Source organism: Salvelinus namaycush, chromosome 21 (assembly GCF_016432855.1).
Source record: "Salvelinus namaycush isolate Seneca chromosome 21, SaNama_1.0, whole genome shotgun sequence".
Lineage (NCBI taxonomy): Eukaryota > Metazoa > Chordata > Actinopteri > Salmoniformes > Salmonidae > Salvelinus > Salvelinus namaycush.
The window spans coordinates 12,160,818-12,183,509 of record NC_052327.1 but is presented as its reverse complement, the minus strand read 5'-3'; the positions used below and the strand labels follow the sequence as shown (position 1 = coordinate 12,183,509).

The window sequence follows — 22,692 nt, the reverse complement described above, 5'->3', positions numbered from 1 at the left end:
GCCCTAACCATCGAGCTTTTCTCTGTGCTGTGGGGGATGTGCTTTGTGTTAACCCAATCTCTGACCCAGACAGCTAGTACTAGTTAAACCTGGCAGGATCCAGTTTGCTCTATCCACCTCACGGTGATAGAAGGCCAGAAATCCAACAAGTCCCCGTCTCCATTTGTTTGTGCTTGGAGAAGAACGAGCGGTTTAATTCTCTGAATTGCTGCAGAGGCATGAGCACGTCACCACTATGTGTACAATAAACTGTATATAATTAAAGATGACAATCTGTTCACCTTGGCTTGTAGAATCTTTGGAAAACACAAAACATAGGTTAGCAAGGAATACACAATAAATGCAGAGAAATCTACAACAAAATAATATATTTCAAGGATACAAGTTCAAAGTCCCCCCCCCCATAAATGTATTGCGTTTTGCACACCCTTATCTATCGGAAACCAAAACACACACGATTACTTTATACATCACGCCAAGTTGTGATTCTACATTATAATGACTGAACAGCATTGTACATCTATAGGGGTTGTAAACAAAATAAAAGGCAAACAAAGGATGAATTCCATAGGGAAAAATAGTGGAAGTTATGACATGACCTTGTTCTCTCTGCAAGGCTCCAAGTCCAGCAACTCTTCTCTCATCTACCCAATGATATCACAGTAACTTGGTTCATTCTTATACATGGAATAGAACAGACAAGCGCAAATAAAAAGACAGAGCCCTGGATTCAATCAAAGGCGCATTGTCAACAAACGCACTGCACTGATCAATATAACCCCAAATTCCCTGACACGTGCAGAGATCACATTCAGAAGTCTGGTCAAGTGCAAATTACCTTCAAAAGGGAAGTACGTTTGTCTACAATGCGCCTTTGACTGAATCTCGACCAGAGTATTTAAGACAACTTAGTCTGTGCTCTACATCTCAGGAACCACACCATTTTTTTTTTTTTTTACAGAAACAATGTTTTTTTTTTTTTTAACAACAGTTCCCAACAAATATCTCTTAAAAAGAACAGCGAAAATATTACCTGGAAAAAGGGAAAACGAGAACAAAAAACAAAGACGCTGTCAGACTAAACTTACGGTACACAAGGTAACCTCAACCTTCTTTGTGTTAATTTATTTTTTTTAACCATGTGACTTTGCCCATATAAGGAAGAAGACCAAGTCACATGTGTTTTGGTATTTCAATTGAGGACAACTGGGGTCTACATCTGTAGCGCATACCTATATATTATTTCACAACAGCAACAAACCTAAACGTGGCTTCAATTTTAATCTTAGCTGTTGGGTGAGTTCAATGATTCAGGTAGACACACAATGTTCATGGCAAACCTTGACAGTCAGTTCCCTATTGGGTTAAATCAATCAACTCAAATAACCAATGCTCAATGGTGGGTGCGCTTGTTTTGTGTCGCCCGTTGCCCCAGGTGGGCGGAGTTTGGTTGGTCCTACAGTGAAATCTCCAAAACGTGCATACCAGAATAAAGTGTCATTGACATTGCACCATTGAACATGGGCTACTCAGGCAAACCAACTGAATGACTGAAATAGCACAGTGGCTGTGAATAAGGACTTTAGTCAGTGCACTCGACTTGTAAGAATCAACTACTTAGAAAAGGTCAGAAACATTCCTATACTCACAACTCAAGTTACAATATATAAAAATCTATGCATTTGATTCTCAGAAGTAGAGTGCTGTGTAGTGCAAGCCAACCATGTGAGAATTTCAGAGGCTGTTCCACCAAGTATAGAGTACAGGAGAAGGGAACTTGTCATTAATGTGTTCTGGGTAGGATTGGGTGCTTCCTCAGAATGTCAGATATTTACAGAGTGTGGTCCTTGAACACTATGTATGCATATTGAAAATAGTCATGAAGTACTTTAAACCATTGCCATCCTTTCTTGGTTTGAAATCATTTTTTTAAACTTTATTTTTTTATGTTTGAGGCACTTTGACAATGTGAAGACAAAATATAGTATCTCTAGGGCCAGGAAAGTAGTGCCTATTAGCCTAGAACTAGAGCCCAGACCAGATTTTGACCCAATTATTAAAAAGAGCTAAAGAAGCTTAACATAGAAATAAATGTCTGTTCTAGGAATTCTATTTCTCTGCTTAACAAAAGCCTTCAGAGTTTCAACCTCCCAGAGCTCCCATTTGAAACCCCCCGAGTGCTATTCACCCTCACGACAACAGTACACACTCGGGAACAAACAGCTAGGGAGAGTCGGGACCAAGTAGCAACCCAAGTGTGAGAACCAAGGGGTGCTGGCTGGGACTTTGCACACAGAAGCTAAATCTCCTCTCCAGTCTTTTCCACAGAACTGACCAATAAATAAGCCACTGTGGAGGTCTTGTAGCAGTTCACCAGCATGTGCAGGTTACACAGTGTATCCACGTTTAGAGGAGCGAGTGCCATCCATTCGACTGACTGGAGTCCATGGGTAAGGCTTTCAATGAATGTCATTCGCAGCTGAATGCTGTGTTTCTCAAAGCAAAGCTATAGTCCGACAAAGTCAGGCGAGCTACTGTGCCCATAGATCATCCCCGTCCCCCTTTTGAAGAATACAGGGTTCAGCCTTCTCTCGTGGGCGTATGTGTCCTTACAAACTAGGAGTCCCTTAAAAAAAAAAAAAAAAAGGTGTGAGTGACATAAAGTGACTCTTGATTGACAGGATGTTAGGGGAGTAGGACAGAGGAATACTGGACGTGCGTATATTAATAATAACAATAACGTATGTGTGTACGCCTGTAAATGTAGGTAGAGTGAAACTTTTCCTTTAGTCTCATGGCATCCCCGTTTTATCCCTGGCAGTGTGTGTGTCCATACAACATACGTGAGCATGTGTGCGGTAAGCTTTACCGTCGGCCTGTGGACAGGGTCCACGACGTGTCCTCAGGCAGGGCGGTCTGTGTCTTTCCCACTGGCATATTGCGTTGGCATAGCCCACGATAACCTTGTCCATCCAGGTGAGGGGCTGGGGAAACAGCACAGCCCCCTCGAAGAAGCCCAGGTGACCCCCGTGGAGCGTCAGGGCGAAGATCACATTCTGCTTCTTTTCTGACGGGTGTGGAGAAAGAGACGGTGATGCTAACAGTTAGCATGTGGTGGTGTCGTTACGTAAACAATGGCTTATGGTGGATGCTGATACTACTGGTACTAGGTAAGATGCCACCAAAGTGGTATTGGGGTGCAGAGGAGTATTTCTGTCCGTAATAAAGCCCCTTTGTGGGGAAAAACTCATTCTGATTGGCTGGGGCTGGCTCCCCCGTGGGTGGGCCTGTCTCCCAGGTGGGTGAACCTATGCCCACCCATGGCTGCGCCCCTGCCCAGTCATGTGAAATCCATAGATTAGGGCCTAATGAATTTCAATTGACTGATTTCCTTATATGAACTAACTCACTAAAATGAAAAATGAAAATGTTGTGTTCATATTTTTGTTCAGTATAGATTAGGTCATCGCACTCTTACTCGAACACAGTAAACACGATGCAAAACACCTCGAATGGTAGATGTAACAGTGCAAGTCGATGAGGTAATGAATTAGATATTGCCAATGTACTGACGATTCATTGGTTTATTTTTGTGCAAGCTCGCAGGTAGCCCTTTCTGGCAGAGCCTCGAGTTTCCTCACAGATGTGACTCCTTCGCCTAATCTCCTTTCCATTTCTGCCACCCAACACTCTCAGCCCTGACTATCTCCGTCTTTATTTCTCTCTCGTAACTTTTAGTCAGTGCAAACTGAATGCAAGTGAGGCTCAGATACAAATCAAAAACGTGTACGGGACAGAAGTATAGATTATATAAAACGTGCAGCACACTGCTTTTCTATTCAAGCCGCAACCCAGTCTTTCACTCTGGCCCAGGTGACACCGTTACAGAAACACTAGTGACCAGAGTAAATAATACAACAACTGTCAGTAAATAACATGGCCACAGGCCTGCCCTGAACAGGCATGGGCCTGTATTTACAAAGCATCTCAGAGTAGGAGTGCTGATCTGTGGCCTGTCCATATCATCTTATTCATTATGACTTATTATCCAAGATATTATCCAAGATCAGCGTCTGTCTCTATGTAAAGTACATACGGTTAGTGGTGAGGTGGTAGCAGCTGACCTGCGATTAGCTCTCCATATGGAGGAAGCACACGCACACAAACACACGGGCCAGTTAAAAAAGGCAGCTCATCGGCGCTGAGAGGGAGCAGAGAGGCACACAGCAGAGGCAGCTGGTGCCGGCCGTGCAGCACAGCGCTGGCTGCTGAAAGAGCCCAGGCAGACTGAGGCTGGCTGGCTGGCTTCCCGACTGACCTCCAGATACAGACGGACAGCGCTAATGGGATTAAGTGCTGGCCTTTAAGGCCAGAGAGACGATGAACTGGAGTAACACTGACTGAACCCATCTACCTTTATTAGAGAGCATGACTCACTCTTAAAATCGGGTTGTGTGCGACTACATATGGTACATGAGGCTACTTCCATGTCCGCATCTATGCAGTTGTCCAATACAATAGGTTTGTTTGCACTCTAGTAGCCTTTGGTGGTGAGGATAGCCTGTATACCCTTTATGGGACACTGCCCACAACACAGTCCTCTATGGAACATGCAGGCCAGGCGTAGAGTTACAGGGCCTAAGGCAGGGCTCTCCAATGCTGTTCCTGGAGTGCTGCCCTCCTGTAGGTTCTCAATTCAACCCCAGATGTAAATAGCCTGATTCAGCTTATCAACTAGCTAATTATTAGAATCCGGTGTGCTAGATTCGGGTTGGAGTGAAAACCTACAGGTCGGTAGCCCTTGAGCAACATGGTTGGAGCGCCCTGGTCTCAGGGGAAGTAGATACCAGCACCTTTCTCCTACAAGCCCTGTGGCTGTTGATTTACACACTAAATGGGGGTCGGGCCAGTGACTCCCGCCCACTGAGGCAGACAAATTCTTAAATGTGGGCGACACATGGCGCACGCACGGAAAACAAACACACCCTATAAATAATACCACAGCACAGGGGATCGCATGGCCATGAAATATTCAAAAAGACTGTCTAGGCAGGGAGACGCTGCAGAGAAGGATTTATCAACACTTAGCGGTCAACACTTAAGCAGAGAAAGGAAGAAGCGGCTAAGTTGACGTGACCCTGGTGTTGATTGAATAATTAATTGCGCTACTACTAATGACATTGCACATCGTCACAATGTCCAATGTAAAAGGATTTTGCATTAAGCCAAATGTAATCAAATAAGAATGCTCAGTACACGTTTATTGGAGGTGATTTGGCCATAAATTGTGAACTTGGTGAGCGTGGCCCATTTACTCCCATCAATTTTTTGGGAAGATATCCTTTCCCGGCTACTAAAACTGCTATCACTCACTATGAATTAATAATTGGTATTAATGAATCAATAAAATGTGATGAGTACTCAATTAGTTACAACTCTTACTGAATAGAGCTAATACCTGCGAGTGTGCGTGGGATGGTCAGAAGTGACCGATGGACCAGAGGGTCATCTGAGGAGTTGACCAGCAGTAGAGGCACATTGATCTGAAATAGGATTGTCATCATCACCCCCATTCACCATCATCATCATCATTAAGTTTGAAAATCACTTTGTAATCACTCTGGGCTAGGTTTCTCAAATCCTTAGTAGCTAAAATAGTCAAAAGAAAAATCTCCACTACCCAGACCGACAACCACATTAGTGGAACAATTATAAAATCAATATCTGACTTCAATCTTCGAGCAAAATTTGTTCAATTAAGCACTTTGTGTGTCTATAGGAGACTTGAGTCTGGGTCGTCAAGAGCAATAATGTACTACTTCAGCTACGAAGGCTCTGGGAGACTCAGGCCTGGTCCGTGTTCACTCACATTGTGAATGTAGTGTACGCAGCTTTCCTTCTCGTAGTACTCTTTCAGCGTGTCGTGACCATGGAACTTTCTGTGAAACGTATGAACAAAAAACCCATCAGGTTATAACAACAAGGCCACAATTACTAAAGACAAGATTATTTCAAGATGGCCACCACAGTCTGAGAAAGCCGGCCGTCACCTCATGATATTGTCATCGATCTGCATGAGGGAGGTAGCTGTGTACAGTCGGCTCAGGTCTGCGTCCTCCATCTTGCTCGAGTTCATCCCAAACAAACTGCCCCTGTCAATCAGAAACAGTGTACAGGTGGTACACAATGTATGACGTAAAATAAATTCCTGCAAAAAATTCACTCAACTCATCAGTATCAGAAATATAACTTACGAAAAAAATATTGCAGTATGCTGAAAATACTGCGTCCAAATGTTTTTTTACTGCAGTAATTTTGCAGTGCGACTGCAGTTACAGTGCAGTATACTGCAGTTCAACTTTAGTTATTCTGCAATTACGGTGTCCAAAATACCAGTCGACTGCAGTTACTGCACTTCTACTGCAGCGTCAAAACTGCAATATGTTTTGTAATGGGTGTTAACAGACAATGCCAATAAAGTCAGACTCTAAGTGTCAAATAAAATGTTTATTTTTTGTGGTTTAATATATCTCTAAATGTATAGATGAAAGATTAATTTGCCATTTGGGTCACTTCAAAGTGATACAAATGAAGGTTTTACGAATTATAAGTACAGCAGCTTTATTTACAAATTGCAGGTCAGATTTCTCCAGGTAATTTTGGCACATAGGTCTATTGATAATTTACCTTGCGCACATTCTATCGGTTCCTCTGATCCATCCACAACAGCAGCAAATCAACACATACAGCATCTAGCTATATCCCGCTCAATACAAAATGAGACTCATTATTAAATGAAGAGTTGAGTGACAGAATACACATGTAATTTAGGGACAGTACGTTATTTATAATGAGGGACACCTGGAGAAAATCAGACTTCTGAAGTGGGCAAAGGTGAAAAGACAGCCATTATAATAAGAGCACTGTATGAATCTCTTATTTGCGGACCGCGAAAGAAACACAGTCTAAGTATGGGGAAGGAGGGTTCTACTAAGCTATATGGAATTGTTTTTAAAAATATATTTAAAAAAAGGGCATACCAAGGATCATTTAGCTTTTTAATTAAACATTTAAAAAAAGACCCCTTTAAATATATATATATAAAAAAATATTGAAAGATTATTTGTTGAAAAAAAAAAAGTTGGGGCCTTATCGCTCATTAGCCGAAACAAACACATTGAATAACAGATTCACTACATGGAACAACCGACCAAATGAATTCAAAAGGCACTGTTGAATGACTGTATAGCCTAATAAGGCATCTTTCGTTTCATCATTATTTAAATTTCATTTTATACAGTCTAAATGTGCATTTTATAGGCATGTTGTTGAACTGCTAAGCACTCCTGCCAGCCTGTAGCGTCACACAAATTCTTCACAATTGATTTCTTAAAATGGCAGGCTATAGCCTTGAAATAATGATCATAAAATATAGCCTAAATAATTAATAGGCTACCTGGCTTGCCGCCGACTCATTTAGAGTTAGTACGTTGTTGAGTAGCCTGTTGATAGAATCACACGTCACTTCTCAAGCAAAGTAAACGTTTTGTCTCCTCGGCTATAGGAGGATGTAGTGCAGCCGCCGAATGTCAGAGACAAACCAAAGATATCCAACCCACATGCGTCGGAGTCACTTCTTTCCCCAGCTTTTTACAGCTTGTTTGTAGCATAAAGCTAGATAAAAAAAAATATATATATACACTGCTCAAAAAAATAAAGGGAACACTTAAACAACACAATGTAACTCCAAGTCAATCACACTTCTGTGAAATCAAACTGTCCACTTAGGAAGCAACACTGATTGACAATAAATTTCACATGCTGTTGTGCAAATGGAATAGACAAAAGGTGGAAATTATAGGCAATTAGCAAGACGCCCCCAATAAAGGACTGGTTCTGCAGGTGGTGACCACAGACCACTTCTCAGTTCCTATGCTTCCTGGCTGATGTTTTGGTCACTTTTGAATGCTGGCGGTGCTTTCACTCTAGTGGTAGCATGAGACGGAGTCTACAACCCACACAAGTGGCTCAGGTAGTGCAGCTCATCCAGGATGGCACATCAATGCGAGCTGTGGCAAGAAGGTTTGCTGTGTCTGTCAGCGTAGTGTCCAGAGCATGGAGGCGCTACCAGGAGACAGGCCAGTACATCAGGAGACGTGGAGGAGGCCGTAGGAGGGCAACAACCCAGCAGCAGGACCGCTACCTCCGCCTTTGTGCAAGGGGGAGCACTGCCAGAGTCCTGCAAAATGACCTCCAGCAGGCCACAAATGTGCATGTCAGCATATGGTCTCACAATGGGTCTGAGGATCTCATCTCGGTACCTAATGGCAGTCAGGCTACCTCTGGCGAGCACATGGAGGGCTGTGCGGCCCCACAAAGAAATGCCACCCCACACCATGACTGACCCACCGCCAAACCGGTCATGCTGGAGGATGTTGCAGGCAGCAGAACGTTCTCCACGGCGTCTCCAGACTCTGTCACGTCTGTCACAGGTGCTCATGTGCTCAGTGTGAACCTGCTTTCATCTGTGAAGAGCACAGGGTGCCAGTGGCGAATTTGCCAATCTTGGTGTTCTCTGGCAAATGCCAAACGTCCTGCACGGTGTTGGGCTGTAAGCACAACCCCCACCTGTGGACGTCGGGCCCTCATACCACCCTCGTGGAGTCTGTTTCTGACCGTTTGAGCAGACACATGCACATTTGTGGCCTGCTGGAGGTCATTTTGCAGGGCTCTGGCAGTGCTCCACCTGCTCCTCCTTGCACAAAGGCGGAGGTAGCGGTCCTGCTGCTGGGTTGTTGCCCTCCTACGGCCTCCTCCACGTCTCCTGATGTACTGGCCTGTCTCCTGGTAGCGCCTCCATGCTCTGGACACTACGCTGACAGACACAGCAAACCTTCTTGCCACAGCTCGCATTGATGTGCCATCCTGGATGAGCTGCACTACCTGAGCCACTTGTGTGGGTTGTAGACTCCGTCTCATGCTACCACTAGAGTGAAAGCACCGCCAGCATTCAAAAGTGACCAAAACATCAGCCAGGAAGCATAGGAACTGAGAAGTGGTCTGTGGTCACCACCTGCAGAACCAGTCCTTTATTGGGGGTGTCTTGCTAATTGCCTATAATTTCCACCTTTTGTCTATTCCATTTGCACAACAGCATGTGAAATTTATTGTCAATCAGTGTTGCTTCCTAAGTGGACAGTTTGATTTCACAGAAGTGTGATTGACTTGGAGTTACATTGTGTTGTTTAAGTGTTCCCTTTATTTTTTTGAGCAGTGTATATATATATATATATATATATATATATATATATATATATATATATATATATATATATATATATATATATATATATATATTTGAAACAATATATATATATTTGAAACAATATATATATATATATATATATATATATATATATTTGAAACAATATATACAGTACCACTCAAAAGTGTGGGCACACCTACTCAGTAAAAAAAAAAAAAAAACTATATTGTAGGAAAAATAGTGAAGACATCAAAACTATGGAATCATGTAGTAACCCCCCCCCCCCCCCGGGGAAAAAAAAAGTGTTAAACAAATCTAAATATATTTTAGATTTGAGATTCTTCAAGAGTAGCCACCCTTTGTCTTGATGACAGCTTTGCACACTCTTGGCATTCTCTCAACCAGCTTCACTTGGAATGCTTTTCCAACAGTCTTGAAGGAGTTCCCACATATGCTGAGCACTTGTTGGCTGCTTATCCTTCACTCTGCTGTCTGACTCATCCCAAAACGTCTCAATTTGGTTGAGGTCGGGGGATTGTGGAGGCCAGGTCATCTGATGCAGCACTCCATCACTCTCCTTCTTGGTAAATAGCCCTTACACAGCCTGGAGGTGTGTTGGGTCATTGTCCTGTTGAAAAACAAATGATAGTCCCACTAACCGCAACCAGATGGGATGGTGTATTGCTGCAGAATGCTGTGGTAGCCATGCTGGTTAAGTGTGCCTTGAATTCTAAATAAAACAGTGTCACCAGCAAAGCAGCACCACACCAGAACACCTCCTCCTCCATGCTTCACGGTGGGAAATACATATGTGGATGCGGAAATCCTCCGCTCACCCACACCGCGTCTCACAAAGACACAGCGGTTGAAACAAAACATCTCCAATTTGGACTCCAGACCAAAGTACAAATTTCCACCATTCTAATGTCCATTGCTCATGTTTCTTGGCCCAAGCTAGTCTCTTCTTATTATTGGTGTTCTTTAGTAGTGTTTTCTTTGCAGAAATTCAACCATGAAGGCCTGATTCACGCAGCCTCCTCTGAACAGTTGATGTTGAGATGTGTCTGTTACTTGAACTCTGAAGCATTCATTTGGGCTGCAATTTCTGAGGCTGGTAACTCTAATGAACTTATCCTCTGCAGCAGAGGTAACTCTGGGTCTTCCTTTCCTGTGGTGGTCCTCATGAGCCAATTTCATCATAGCGCTTAACTGCACTTCCAAAGTTCTTGAAATGTTCCATATTGAATGACCTTCATGTCATTAAAAGTAATGATGGACTGTTGTTTCTCTTTGTTTATTTGAGCTGTTCTTGCCATAATATGGACTTGGTCTTTTACCAAACAGGGCTATCTTCGGTATACCACCCCTACCTTGTCACAACACAACTGATTGGCTAAAAGTCATTAAGGAAAGAAATTCCACCAATTAACTTTTAACAAGGCACACCTGTTAATTGAAATGCATTCCAGGTGACTACCTCATGAAGCTGGTTGACAGAATGCCAAGAGTGTGCAAAGCTGTCATCAAGGCAAAGAGTGGCTATTTGAAGAATCTCAAATATAACATATATTTTGATTTGTTTAACACTTTTTTGGTTACTACACGATTCCATATGTATTATTTCATAGTTGTATTGTCTTCACTATTAATCTACAATGTAGAAAATAGTAAAAAATAAAGAAAAAGCCTTGAATGAGTTGGTGTTCTAAAACTTTTGACCGGTAGTGTAAATTAGAATGACCTTTTACTGCTGTAATGTTCATTGCAGACTCCACTTGTAAATTGTCATTTTTATACAGTAGCGAAGCCTGCATGCTTGTTATAGGCTACAAGCAAACAAGAACACCAGCTGTCTGATACTGATGGAAGGGTGGCTGGCCCAGCGGCCGCTTGAGAACTATTATTATTATTATTATGACGTCTTATCTGGGTTCGTTTTGTCGTCCAGACAGTTCGATATTTCATAATCACAAATGACGTAAATTAGTCTGGTTTGAAGCATGTAGCTCGTACATGAACCATTAGGCCAATTTATTTAGGATTTCTGTATAGGTCTTATTTTAAAGACTGAACATTGCATAGGGACTATGACAGTAGTGATATGTGTACTAACTACTGAGACGTGTGTTTTAGCAGTTGTATGTACCGGTGGGAGAGGATTATCTTCTTCATGTTGTCTGCCATGAGAAAATTATAGAGCCTCCGACACTGGTCCCACTGTAGGAACGTCTTCTGGGCCCTGGATTAACACACACGAGAGCGAGAGAGCGAGAAAGACAGTCAATAATGGCACCAAGTCTATACCACACAATGAGTGGTTCTGTTATTGTGCATGTATTTCTACAGTGCCTTCAAAAAGTATTCATACCCCTCGACTGATTCCACATTTGTTGTATTACAGCCTGCATCAAGTCTGGCACCAACAGGATCTTGAACAGCTTCTATCCCCAAGCAATAATACTGATAAATAACTAGTTAACCTGAGTATCCTCGTTGAACTTTTTATTTTTGCACTGCCTCTATGCACACTCACAGGGCCCTACACACACTCACTCACACATTTATACTGACTACACACACAAGCTGCTGCTACTCTGTTTATCTTATATCCTGATGCCTAGTCACCTTACCCCTATACATTAACACACAAAAGCATGTGGATGGACACCCTTTCAAAATAGTGGATTTGGCTACTTCAGACACACACGTTGCTGACAGGTGTATAAAACTGTAAAGTTTGGTGGAGGAGGAATAATGGTCTGGGGCTGTCTTTCATGGTTCGGGCTTGGCCCCTTAGTTCCAGTGAAATCTTAACGCTACGGCATACAATGACATTCTAGACGATTCTGTGCTTCCAACTTTGTAGCATCAGTTTGGGGAAGGCCCTTTCCTGTTTCAGCATGTCAATACTGTGCAAAAAAAATGAGGTCCGTATAGAAATGTTTTGTCGAGATCAGTGTGGAATAACTTGACTGGCCTGCACAGAGCCCTGCCCTCAACCCCATCGAACACCTTTGGGATGAATTGGAACGCCAACTGCGAGCCAGGCCTAATCACACAACATCAGTGGCCGACCTCACTAATGCTTGTGGCTGAATGGAAGCAAGTCCCCGCAGCAATGTTCCAACATCTAGTGGAAAGCCTTCCCAGAAGAGTTGAGGCTGTTATTTGATGTGTATGTGTCCACATACTTTTGATCATGTAGGGTATATGTGGGTTGACTGATCGGGGCAGGGGAATGTAAGTGCATCCTGTCTGTTTAATGAACAAAATAAACTATTGATTAGATTTTGCATGACGCAGCCAATTAGGCTTCATAGATCAGTAGCATAATTTACAAAATACTTGCTATTCCATTCTTTTGAAAATACACTTTATTAGTCAATGAATTAATAGACGTATTTGTGATTGCGTATATTCAATGGATTTATTCAAATAGACACCCCCACCCACATCTACACAGCCCTACTACCATGCAATCGAAGCTGGCATGTGCACGGGAGGTATAAAAGGCTTATGCCGGGCCTGTTTGAAAAGAGGTCATTTTAACATTGGCCTATTTAAAAAAATATATATTTTTAAATGTTGTTAACAGGCAACATACAGTAAATCCTATGTGAAAAGTGTATTTATTAGTGGTGTAAGCACTTTGGTAGCACTTAATGCGTGGGTGTGGTTTGTATAAACAGGTAACGGGCATATGTGATGGCAGGTTTTTAATAGCCCGAGTGTACTTACTTTAGACTATTTGCAGAGTGCACATGAACAGTGTCGGTGTCTAAAAGTGAACGGGGAAACAAGGCGAATTGAGGTCTACGCGAAACAATAGCAGTCAGTCACTGAGGTGGTCACACGCGCGTTTGTGTGGTGCTCTGAGTGAGATTAAAGAGATGCGGACAAAACAAAAGCTACATGGGGTAAAGTGGTGGCCATGGCCTACCTATGGGTACGAACAAAGAGAGGCCAGACTGGCTGCCTGCCTCTTCCACAAATACTCACGGGCGTGGATCTAGACACAAGCATGTTCGCATGTAGCCGAATCACAGTATCAACAACGTTCTACTTGACAGTGTAGTGGCTGCCGTTTGTATAAGGCTTTATTTAAATTCCACTTACCGGAGTGCGCTGTATCCCTGGCAGACACTGACGCAGCACAACACTCTCTCCTGGTTGATCCTGTTCTCCCCCAGAAACTTACACACAATGTTCCCCCCTAGGCTGAAGCCCACCACGATGAGCAGTGTCTGGGGGAAGGCCCGCTTGATGGAACCTACCATGGCTGCAAACTCCCATGTACAACCTGGAAAAGGAAATCACAGAAATGTGTATTTTGCTTTTCAACCAAATGCACTGAGATGTAGAAAACAAATCCCAAGGGATTGAAACCCAGGGTTGGCCACGGTGTAGTGCCCCTGGATAGATTTAGGGGTTAGGGGCCTTGCGCAAGGGTACAACGGCAGAAGATGGCATCTAGGATGCAGATGCCAGCAACTCTCCGGTTACTGTCTCACTCCCCACCAGATTTTCCAGCTGTACTAGGGATTCAAACCGGCAACCCTCCAATTGCTGACCTGCCACACCTAGTAGCAGTTAAGACAGTGCAAGTTACAGGTAAATGCAATACATTTATTAATTAACCAACTTTTCCACATCAAGCTTTTACTTGGAAAACTCCACAGGTCACACGTAACATTAATTCAGTCACAGGTGTTTCCAATCATGTCCGGCTGTCGCAGACTAATTAGATGGTAGACCAAAGTCATCTTCAACTAAATGTCAAATATTGCAGATGGATTGTAGCTTCCATCAATGTAGTTGTCCGCATCATTTCCAATCCCCCATATATTATTTTTTGTAAACACACAGTCAAAAGTTTGGACAGACCTCATTCCAGGGTTTCTTTATTTTTACTATTTTCTACATTGTAAAATAATAGTGACAACATCAAAACTATGAAATAACACATGGAATCATGTAGTCACCAAAGAAAAGTATGCAAAGCTGTCATCAAGGCTAAGGGTGGCTATTTGAAGAATTTCTCAAATATTTAGATTTTTTTTTAAACAATTGTCTGGTTACTACATGATTCCATGTGTGTTATTTCATAGTTTTGATGTTGTCACTATTATTTTATAATGTAGAAAATAGTATAAATAAAGAAAAACCCTTGAATGAGTAGGTGTTTCGAAAACTTTTGACCGGTAGTAGGGTACACACACACATGTTCAAAAGTTTGACGCGGTGAAGAGATGACTCCGGGATGCTGGCCTTCTAGGCAGAGTTCCTCTGTCCAGTGTGTGTTCTTTTGCCCATAATAATCTTATTTTTATTGGCCAGTCTGAGATATGGCTTTTTCTTTGCAACTCTGCCTAGAAGGCCAGCATCACCTTTGACGTTGAGACTAGTGTTTTGCACATACTATTTAATGAAGCTGCCAGTTGAGGAAATGTCTAAGTGACCCCAAACTTTCAAACAGTAGTGTATACACATATTTTTTATCTAAATACAGACAACTTTTTAAAATATATATAATTATTATTTTCCGCTAACCCTACCACCCCTCCCCTAATTGGAGTAAACTAATGAACAACACTTAGGCTTTTACTTCCAGCTTATACACACACTACACACCTTTTTACAGACACATTCTTCCTCTACCCTCAACCTATCTTATCCATTTCTGATGTCCATCCAGTTTGATTTCTATTTGCCATATATTTCTAACTGTGCTGAACCTATATACACTTTACAGACACAGTATATTTTACATTCGTTATCTTGTTATTAGTCCCACCCTTCAGCTCCATTCAACTGCACCCATCTATCTCTTAACACCATCCATATTGGATTTCTATTTGACATATATTTTTACAACTGTGCCGTGAGGCTTCACAAAGCTTCTGAACCTTTCTATTCTCATTATTCCTACAGATTGTAAATGAAAGATAAACCATTATTATATTTTTGATCGATTGACTATGACTTTTCAAAAATCACCCAGTAGTGCATTCTGCAGAGTTGGCTCCAGGTAATTGTTAGAATTCTTCAGCCATTCCTGAACCTGTGACCAAAAACAAGCTACATATGGACAGTTATATTATTAAAAAGGACAACAATATGCGTACTTAAGAGAGCCCTGGCGGTCTTACCGTAGGTGAACATGCGCGGCGAGGTGAGCTCGATGTTGGGCAGGGACCCCAGATGGTTGAGAACAGCACACCTGTACCCCTGCCTCTGGGAGTGATTCACAAAGGTGCGGATGTAGTGCTTCTCGCTGTGGTTACCAATCCCCGGGCAGATCACCATGGTGATGTCATCTGTGGAGTGAAAACACAGTAAACACACAGGTGATAAAGGGGAGTCCGTGGGTAGGTGGTGTTAGGGCAAATTAAAGGCAGAAAAGCACGGTATTCTATGTGCAACAGGGGTCATTAGTGCACACAATGTTCATTAGTGCACACAGTGGAACGTGCTTTAAAACATTTTGCAACAGGAAATTTAAATTTGCATTGGACCAGTCCTGGTAGTCCTTCCCCGTTTCAGTCCTTTTCTTCTGTATGGTGCCTAATGAACAAGACCAAGGAGTAGGGTTAGGCGATATCCAGACTTTCAAACCGCTCTGTACCATACCGAGTTATAGGGTATTACTCGCAGTGCACAAAAGGGGCGCCATTCCTTTCCAAATGATATATTTTTCAACCCACAACACGTTTAGGCAGCAGGGGCCTCTTCTAACCGCTGCTTAAAATTGCACAACATTCCCGCATGCGCAATTTCTGAAAAGTCTGCGCAGGTACAACAATATTAAGATTTATAAACTTGGTGCACGCCATACATACGCATGTTTCCCCAGTTATAAATCAGACCCGTCGTAAAACTGTGCAAGCGTGAACGAGCATTAAAACTCTGCCTGGACAAACGCCCTCCTTTAAACTTACGGTGACAATGACACCCTTTTATTTGCTGTATAAATTGGAACTATTGCCATTCAAAATGTAGTTTATCAATAGATTGGGTTTCTATGTCCTGCCTTGGTATAGGCCCTGAGATTAAATAGGCAATGATGTCGCACTCCTATCGCACACCAATACTGTAGCCTACACATGCTGTCAAATATTTTACACAAGCTGCCAGTCTATTTACTGAGTCGGCAGAATGCTTTAATCTTTAGCATTAATTTATGCTGCATCTGGCAAAGGACTGTCAGTTTCTGAAAGAGAAAACAATGGCAAATTATTGTGGACCTGGCAGCACAACAATGTTTTACATAGACTTTTCCCACAACCTAGATGATGGACTGCCCGCCAATTCTGAAGCATTGTCTAGGGTAGGCTACTTTCTTTTTTTGGGGGGGTGCAATAATCCCATGGGCAGCGCCATTTATAATATACAGTCGAATTTAACAGGTGAACAGGTAGGCTTATGTATGCTACAGCCTACTTTAATGTAAAATAGACTGTTCACCTGTTAAATTCAACTGAATATTATATAAATAGCGCTGCCTATGGGATTGCAAAACTTGAAATACATTTAGCCCGTCTATTTACTAGACTACTAGCTGCGCATGGTCATTTTTTGTATGGCTACTTCGGAAATATGAATCCATCACGGCCAGAAATGGTGAGGAAATGTTTATGCAACTTATGAAAACAAAATAGGAAAAATATTAAATATCTATATTTTAGATATTTTTTTTTTTATAAAAAGATTTTCGCTCCTCACTGACGGCAAATGGCTGCATTCTAGTTAATATGTGTTCCTGTTTTTTGTACGAATAAGCTTTTCACCATATCCGCATTTGCACAAAATACTTGCCAGCTTGCAATACAATATTTCAACCACTAGCAGAGATGTGTGTACACATGGCCTGAAGTTTGCGAGGAGGTGACCACACTCTCTCATCAAGTTCAAATTTTGCGTGAAAATTGGTGCGCACATATTTGGGGGGGGGGGGGGGGGGGATATCGTGTACTTACAAACAGTTTATAAATGAGGCCCCAAGAATCTTGATGCGGGAGGGGATTGATGGCCTCCGCAGTAACCAAGAAGCTTGATCTTGCAGGCTAGCCACTTAGCTAACAAACCAAATGCATGGCTGAAGCGATTATTACTATTTGAAAAATCATACCGTCTATATTTCAAAATACCCCGGTATACATAGTATACTGTCCAAGCCTACCAGGGAGTCACTGCACAGATAAAGGGTGTGTGCTACTCTTTCCTCAGGGGCACCATCTTGCTAATGGTCTCAAACCCAATTAGATACCCTAGGGCAGGTGCCCAAAAAGGCGAACACTACGAGAGGATTTAAAAAATAAAAATAAAGTGTTCCCTTGACATACATTATTCAAGATAAGGAAACAGTGGACAACAACCAAAGCCAATTCCATTCGATGAATTACCTCAAAATGTCTAAATAATGCACACTAGTCGCAGACCTGTTGCATTAAACCTCATTTTGAAGTGCCACTACACTGAGGACTTGAAGGGATGCGGACAGTATTGACCACAGCACAGCTGTTTTTGTAACCCTAACCAATAGGCTGAGTCATGCCCGATCACAGATACAGTACATGGCATGTGGTACATGACCAGACCTGGGTTCAAATACTATTTGAAATAATTTAAAATACTTCAGCTGGGCTTGATTGAGCTCATCTTGCATAATTGAACCAACACAATAATTGCAAAAGTGCAAACCCCACCCATCTACAAGTCACCCTTAGAATAGATAGGATCATGTTAAAGGCTTAAAGGCTAGGATTGGTTTAGCCCCAACTTACATTGAAGAACTTCTCTCCCTTTGAGCCAAAACGCAGCCCGAGATCCCCTGGTAAAGCACTGCTGACCATTCCAAAAGTCTAAGTTGAAAAGCAAAGGAGACCTGGCATTTGCCATTAGGTTCCCTAAAATGGAATGGTCTGCCAGAGGAGATCAGGCTTGCAGATTCAGTGCCTCTTTAAATCCCCCCTGAAAACGCACTTATGCACTTGATGCGAAGCACTTTGTTAACCTGTTATCGAAAAGTGCTCTATAAATAAAGTTATTAATATTCAAGCAAACACAAGTAATTGAAAGATTTCAAATAAACTCAGAAAAAAAAGAAACGTCCTCTCACTGTCAACTGCGTTTATTTTAACGCACATCGTTGAGATTGCCTGCAATGACAACAAGCTCAGTCCGATGATGCTGTGACACACCACCCCAGACCATGACGGACCCTCCACCTCCAAATCGATCCCGCTCCAGAGTACAGGCCTCGGTGTAACGCTCATTCCTTCGACGATAAACGCGAATCCGACCATCACCCCATGTGAGACAAAACTGCGACTCGTCAGTGAAGAGCACTTTTTGCCAGTCCTGTCTGGTCCAGCGACGGTGGGTTTGTGCCCATAGGCGATGTTGTTGACGATGATGTCTGGTGAGGACCTGCCTTACAACAGGCCTACAAGCCCTCAGTCCAGCCTCTCTCAGCCTATTGCGGACAGTCTGAGCACTGATGGAGGGATTGTGCGTTCCTGGTGTAACTCGGGCAGTTGTTGTTGCCATCCTGTACCTGTCCCACAGGTGTGATGTTCGGATGTACCGATCCTGTGCAGGGTTGTTACACGTGGTCTGCCACTGCCATCCTGTCTCCCTGTAGCACTGTCTTAGGTGTCTCTCAGTACGGACATTGCAATTTATTGCCCTGGCCAGATCTGTAGTCCTCATGCCTACTTGCAGCATGCCTAAGGCACGTTCACACAGATGAGCAGGGACCCTGGGCATCTTTCTTTTTGTGTTTTTCAGAGTCAGTAGAAAGGCCACTTTAGTGTCCTAAGTTTTCATAACTGTGACCTTAAATGCCTACTGTCTGTAAGCTGTTAGTGTCTTAAAGACCGTTCCACAGGTGCATGTTCATTAATTGTTTATGGTTCATTGAACAAGCATGGGAAACATTGTCTAAACCTTTTACAATGAAGATCTGTGAAATTATTTAGATTTTTACGAATTATCTTTGAAAGACAAGAGTCCTGAAAAGTGGACGTTTCTTTTTTTGCCGAGTTTAGTACTTGAACCCAGGTCTGTACATGACGTGGTACAGTACATGACACTGAATATCTCGGAGTAGGGTGAAGCTGCCCCAGCCGAGATGCTGATCTTGGGTCATTTTTGCATTTCCTCACTAAAGGTTAAGGTTAGGATTGGTGCAGGGGAAGCTGAGCCTAGTTCTGCACCTAGGGGAATATTCACCCTGGAGCAAATATCTCACCTCCAGTGCGGTGGTCCCCCAGTGACTCGAAGAGGTCAAAGGTGGCAGTGGCCCCATCCTGCATGAGGAGGTACTTGCGCACCCCACAGGGGTTTGGGGAGCTGACACGCCCCAGCTTCCCATACAGGGCCGTCTGGAGGTGTCCACTCTTCCCCCACAGCAGCGGCGGTTCGTACCTGTGTGAATACACAAACGGGCAAGAGTGGATGTGTGAGAGCCAAAGTGATGTAAGAGCAGTAATGTCAGTGCCTTGTGGAACGTTTTGTGTTGTGAGCATGGTATGAAATCCCAGTGTGAACTGGTACATTCCACACACACACACACACACACACACACACGTGCATGGAATCACACACAAAAGCACACACAAAATCTAGCATGAAGTTAACATGTTATTGCATGTATAAACATCTCATTTGCTCTGTCAGGCTCTGTCACAGCCGGCTGCGACCGGGGGACCCATGGGGCGGCACACAATTGGCCCAGAGTCGTCCGGGTTATTCCGGCAGGGATGTCCTTGTCCCATCGCGCACTAGCAACTCCTGTGGCGGGCCGGGCGCAGTGCACGCTGACACGGTCGCCAGGTGTATGGTGTTTCCTCCGACAAATTGGTGCGGCTGTCTTCCGGGTTAAGTGGGCATTGTGTCAAGAAGCAGTGCGGCTTGGTTGGGTTGTGTTTCGGAGGACGCACGGCTCTCGAACCTTCGCCTCTCCCGAGTCTGTACGGAAGTTGCAGCGATGAGACAATTGGATACCACGAAATTAGGAAGAAAAAAGAGGTATAACAACAAAATGTAATCTAATTTGCAAATAACTCTGGATCCTAGCTGTGCCTCTGGCATGGTCTTTCCAGCTCATGCAAAGAAACACAACCGTTTTAAGTAACCTCCTTTCCCCACTCTGTGACCAGGCTTTGGCCTGTAGGATCAATTATATATCACTGGTAGCAAGACATTAACATCTTCATGTCTCATGGAAGCCTTTCACATTTTACAGCCAATATGCCTCAATGAAAAACAGCTGCCTATATCCTTCAGTTAGAGAGTTTATCTTTAAAAAAATGTATTTTATTCAGGTAAAGACAGTGTAATTTAGCCATGCTAAGTCTGCAGTGTGGTCCATAGTGTAGATGTTATGTAATTGCGATGTGGCTGTAAAATAATACAGTGTTAATAGGACACCTACTATACCCACACACAGGGCATCTCGATTGGCTCGACAGCCGTTGACTGATGCAGGGAGTGTTGAGGACTGGTCTAAGAGGGAGGTACTGTGAGAAGGGCACTATCGCGACTGGGTTGAAAGTGATTACGACTCAGGGGGAAAGGAAAGATTAAGGATGTTTATGAAAATGGGATAGTATGTCCTGTAGCTACTGTACATGTGGGTTTATGAGTATGAGCTTGTGACTGTCTGTGTGTGTGGCATGTACCAGTCTGCTCTGGAATTTGATATTGATACCATAGTCACAACAACATAACATGTTCCAGGAAGCACTGCTATTTCACTTACAAGTGTGTGTGCTTGCTCTCAAGTAGGCCTATGTGTGCGCCGGTGTATGGGAACAGTGGACACGGTTTGCGTCCCAAATGGCACCCCATTTCCTATACAGTTTATTACTTTTGACCGGGGCTCTCTATAGGTGATCGTGGCTGTGTCCCAAATGGCATCCTATCTGCTGGGTAGGTATCAGTACTCACTCTTTGGTCAGGATGGGGCAGGACTTGAGCAGATAGCGATTGAGGGGCGTGTCCCGATAGGTGATGTCAGGCGGGGCGGTGGGACTCTTCAGATTCAGACAGCGCACCAGGAAATAGAGCACCGTTGCTACGGCAGCCAGCTTCATGCCCTCAAACATGGCTGGCATCTCGGGGGCAATGGTGTGGACATCACCTGGCTCCACGAGTGCACTCATGGTTGACAGAGAGGACCTATGTCTAGGCACAATTAACATATGATCACAACAGCAACACATCTAACAGTACAACTGGCCATAGCGTGGCCCCCCCCCCAGTTGAAATGGTCTAGAACCGCCACTGGTGCAGAGGGCATATAAAGAGTCACATGCAGTCATAGCATTGATACATAATGTAAATTAGAGCGTGATAAGAATAATGAGATCAAATATGACCCCAATAAGGCTGATTTGAAGTCCACAAACAGCAGAAAGAAACGAAGTCAGTCAGACAGTGTCAAACATTTTTGCCCACCTTGCCTCTGTTCAATAACTAATGATACTCAGTCACCCCCTGGATATGCATTTCAGAATCTGGCAGCGCTGGAAAAGAGGAACAACAAGTCACTCAAATAGAAAACTGTCAGCATATTGTTGAATGTAAAAGTTTCATCTGTTTGACTTTCTGTAGATACAAATTACATTATAAAACAGTATCATTGTGCGAATTCCAATCATTCAGACGTTATTATTTAGCAGTGAAGTCTTTAGAAGTGAAGTTAATGTTTGTGTTAGAGTTGAATTTGCGAGAGACAACTCATTCTTCGCTTACAATCTAGTCTAGAATAGAATACATAAATGTTACCCACTTTTGATACAGTGATACATACAGAAAAAGTAGACTGCCCAGCCGACTCCCTAATTTCAGCACACACGCAGTAGCACATGTTTCTGTAAAAAAGCCAGCAAGTCAGCTGGTTAGCAACCATGCACAACATACCATTTTTACCTCGAAGATATTTCCGAGCTTTCGTCCGAATCAGTGTCCTTACATTAATGTATACAAGCTGTTTTGCTCTCTGTGCACATTGCACAGCTGTTCGGTGTAGCCACGGACTGTTTACTACAGCTGAACAGAGTTGAAACCCGCGAGCACCTAGCAACTGCAGCCTGACTTCCTACTGAAGAAGAGATGATTTACATATAGCTATTTTTATTGGAGCTCAGTTACGGCTACGTCACATGTTGGGTAATTTCGGTGCCTAGTTTTGGGCGACGGCGAAGTCGGCTCAAAACAAAAGCAAAGTGGCTTGAGCACGTGGAGTAATGAGTAGTATTCTGTGTTTTACTCGCACAGCGCTTTATTTGCCTTGCCAATGAAACTTGTTTGAACATGTATTTTATGGAAAAGAGCTGTATGCTTCTGAACGATACACAATGCTGCCTTGTTAACAATATGACCGAGCTGCGCAGATTCCTGTTCGATTTGAGAAGGGCACT

At 43.1% G+C, this 22,692-nt stretch overlaps 1 protein-coding gene across 1 annotated transcript; it reads right to left on the bottom strand.

The window, feature by feature from the left end:
- Positions 1-442: 442 nt before the first annotated feature.
- Positions 443-22,325, bottom strand: LOC120066613 (monoacylglycerol lipase ABHD2). The gene is made up of 12 exons (XM_039018038.1): positions 22,193-22,325; positions 21,728-21,795; positions 21,218-21,454; positions 19,518-19,693; positions 15,415-15,582; positions 13,382-13,565; positions 11,412-11,504; positions 6,051-6,152; positions 5,870-5,939; positions 5,459-5,543; positions 2,870-3,067; positions 443-2,626 (listed from the first exon to the last, which is right to left on the bottom strand). The coding sequence occupies exons 3-12, from the start codon at positions 21,430-21,432 to the stop codon at positions 2,610-2,612; spliced, it is 1,308 nt and encodes a 435-aa protein (XP_038873966.1). The 5' UTR covers positions 21,433-21,454; positions 21,728-21,795; positions 22,193-22,325; the 3' UTR covers positions 443-2,609.
- Between the last annotated feature and the right edge of the window lie 367 nt (positions 22,326-22,692).

Coding starts and splice junctions, on each gene's coding strand:
- LOC120066613 (XM_039018038.1), bottom strand. CDS start 21,432: ATGAGTGCACTCGTGGAGCCAGGTGATGTCCACACCATTGCCCCCGAG. Junction 11,505..13,381: donor CAGGGATACAGCGCACTCCG/GTAAGTGGAATT, acceptor GTGTTAATCCAG/GGCCCAGAAGACGTTCCTAC. Junction 5,544..5,869: donor GCGTACACTACATTCACAAT/GTGAGTGAACAC, acceptor ATCCTATTTCAG/ATCAATGTGCCTCTACTGCT.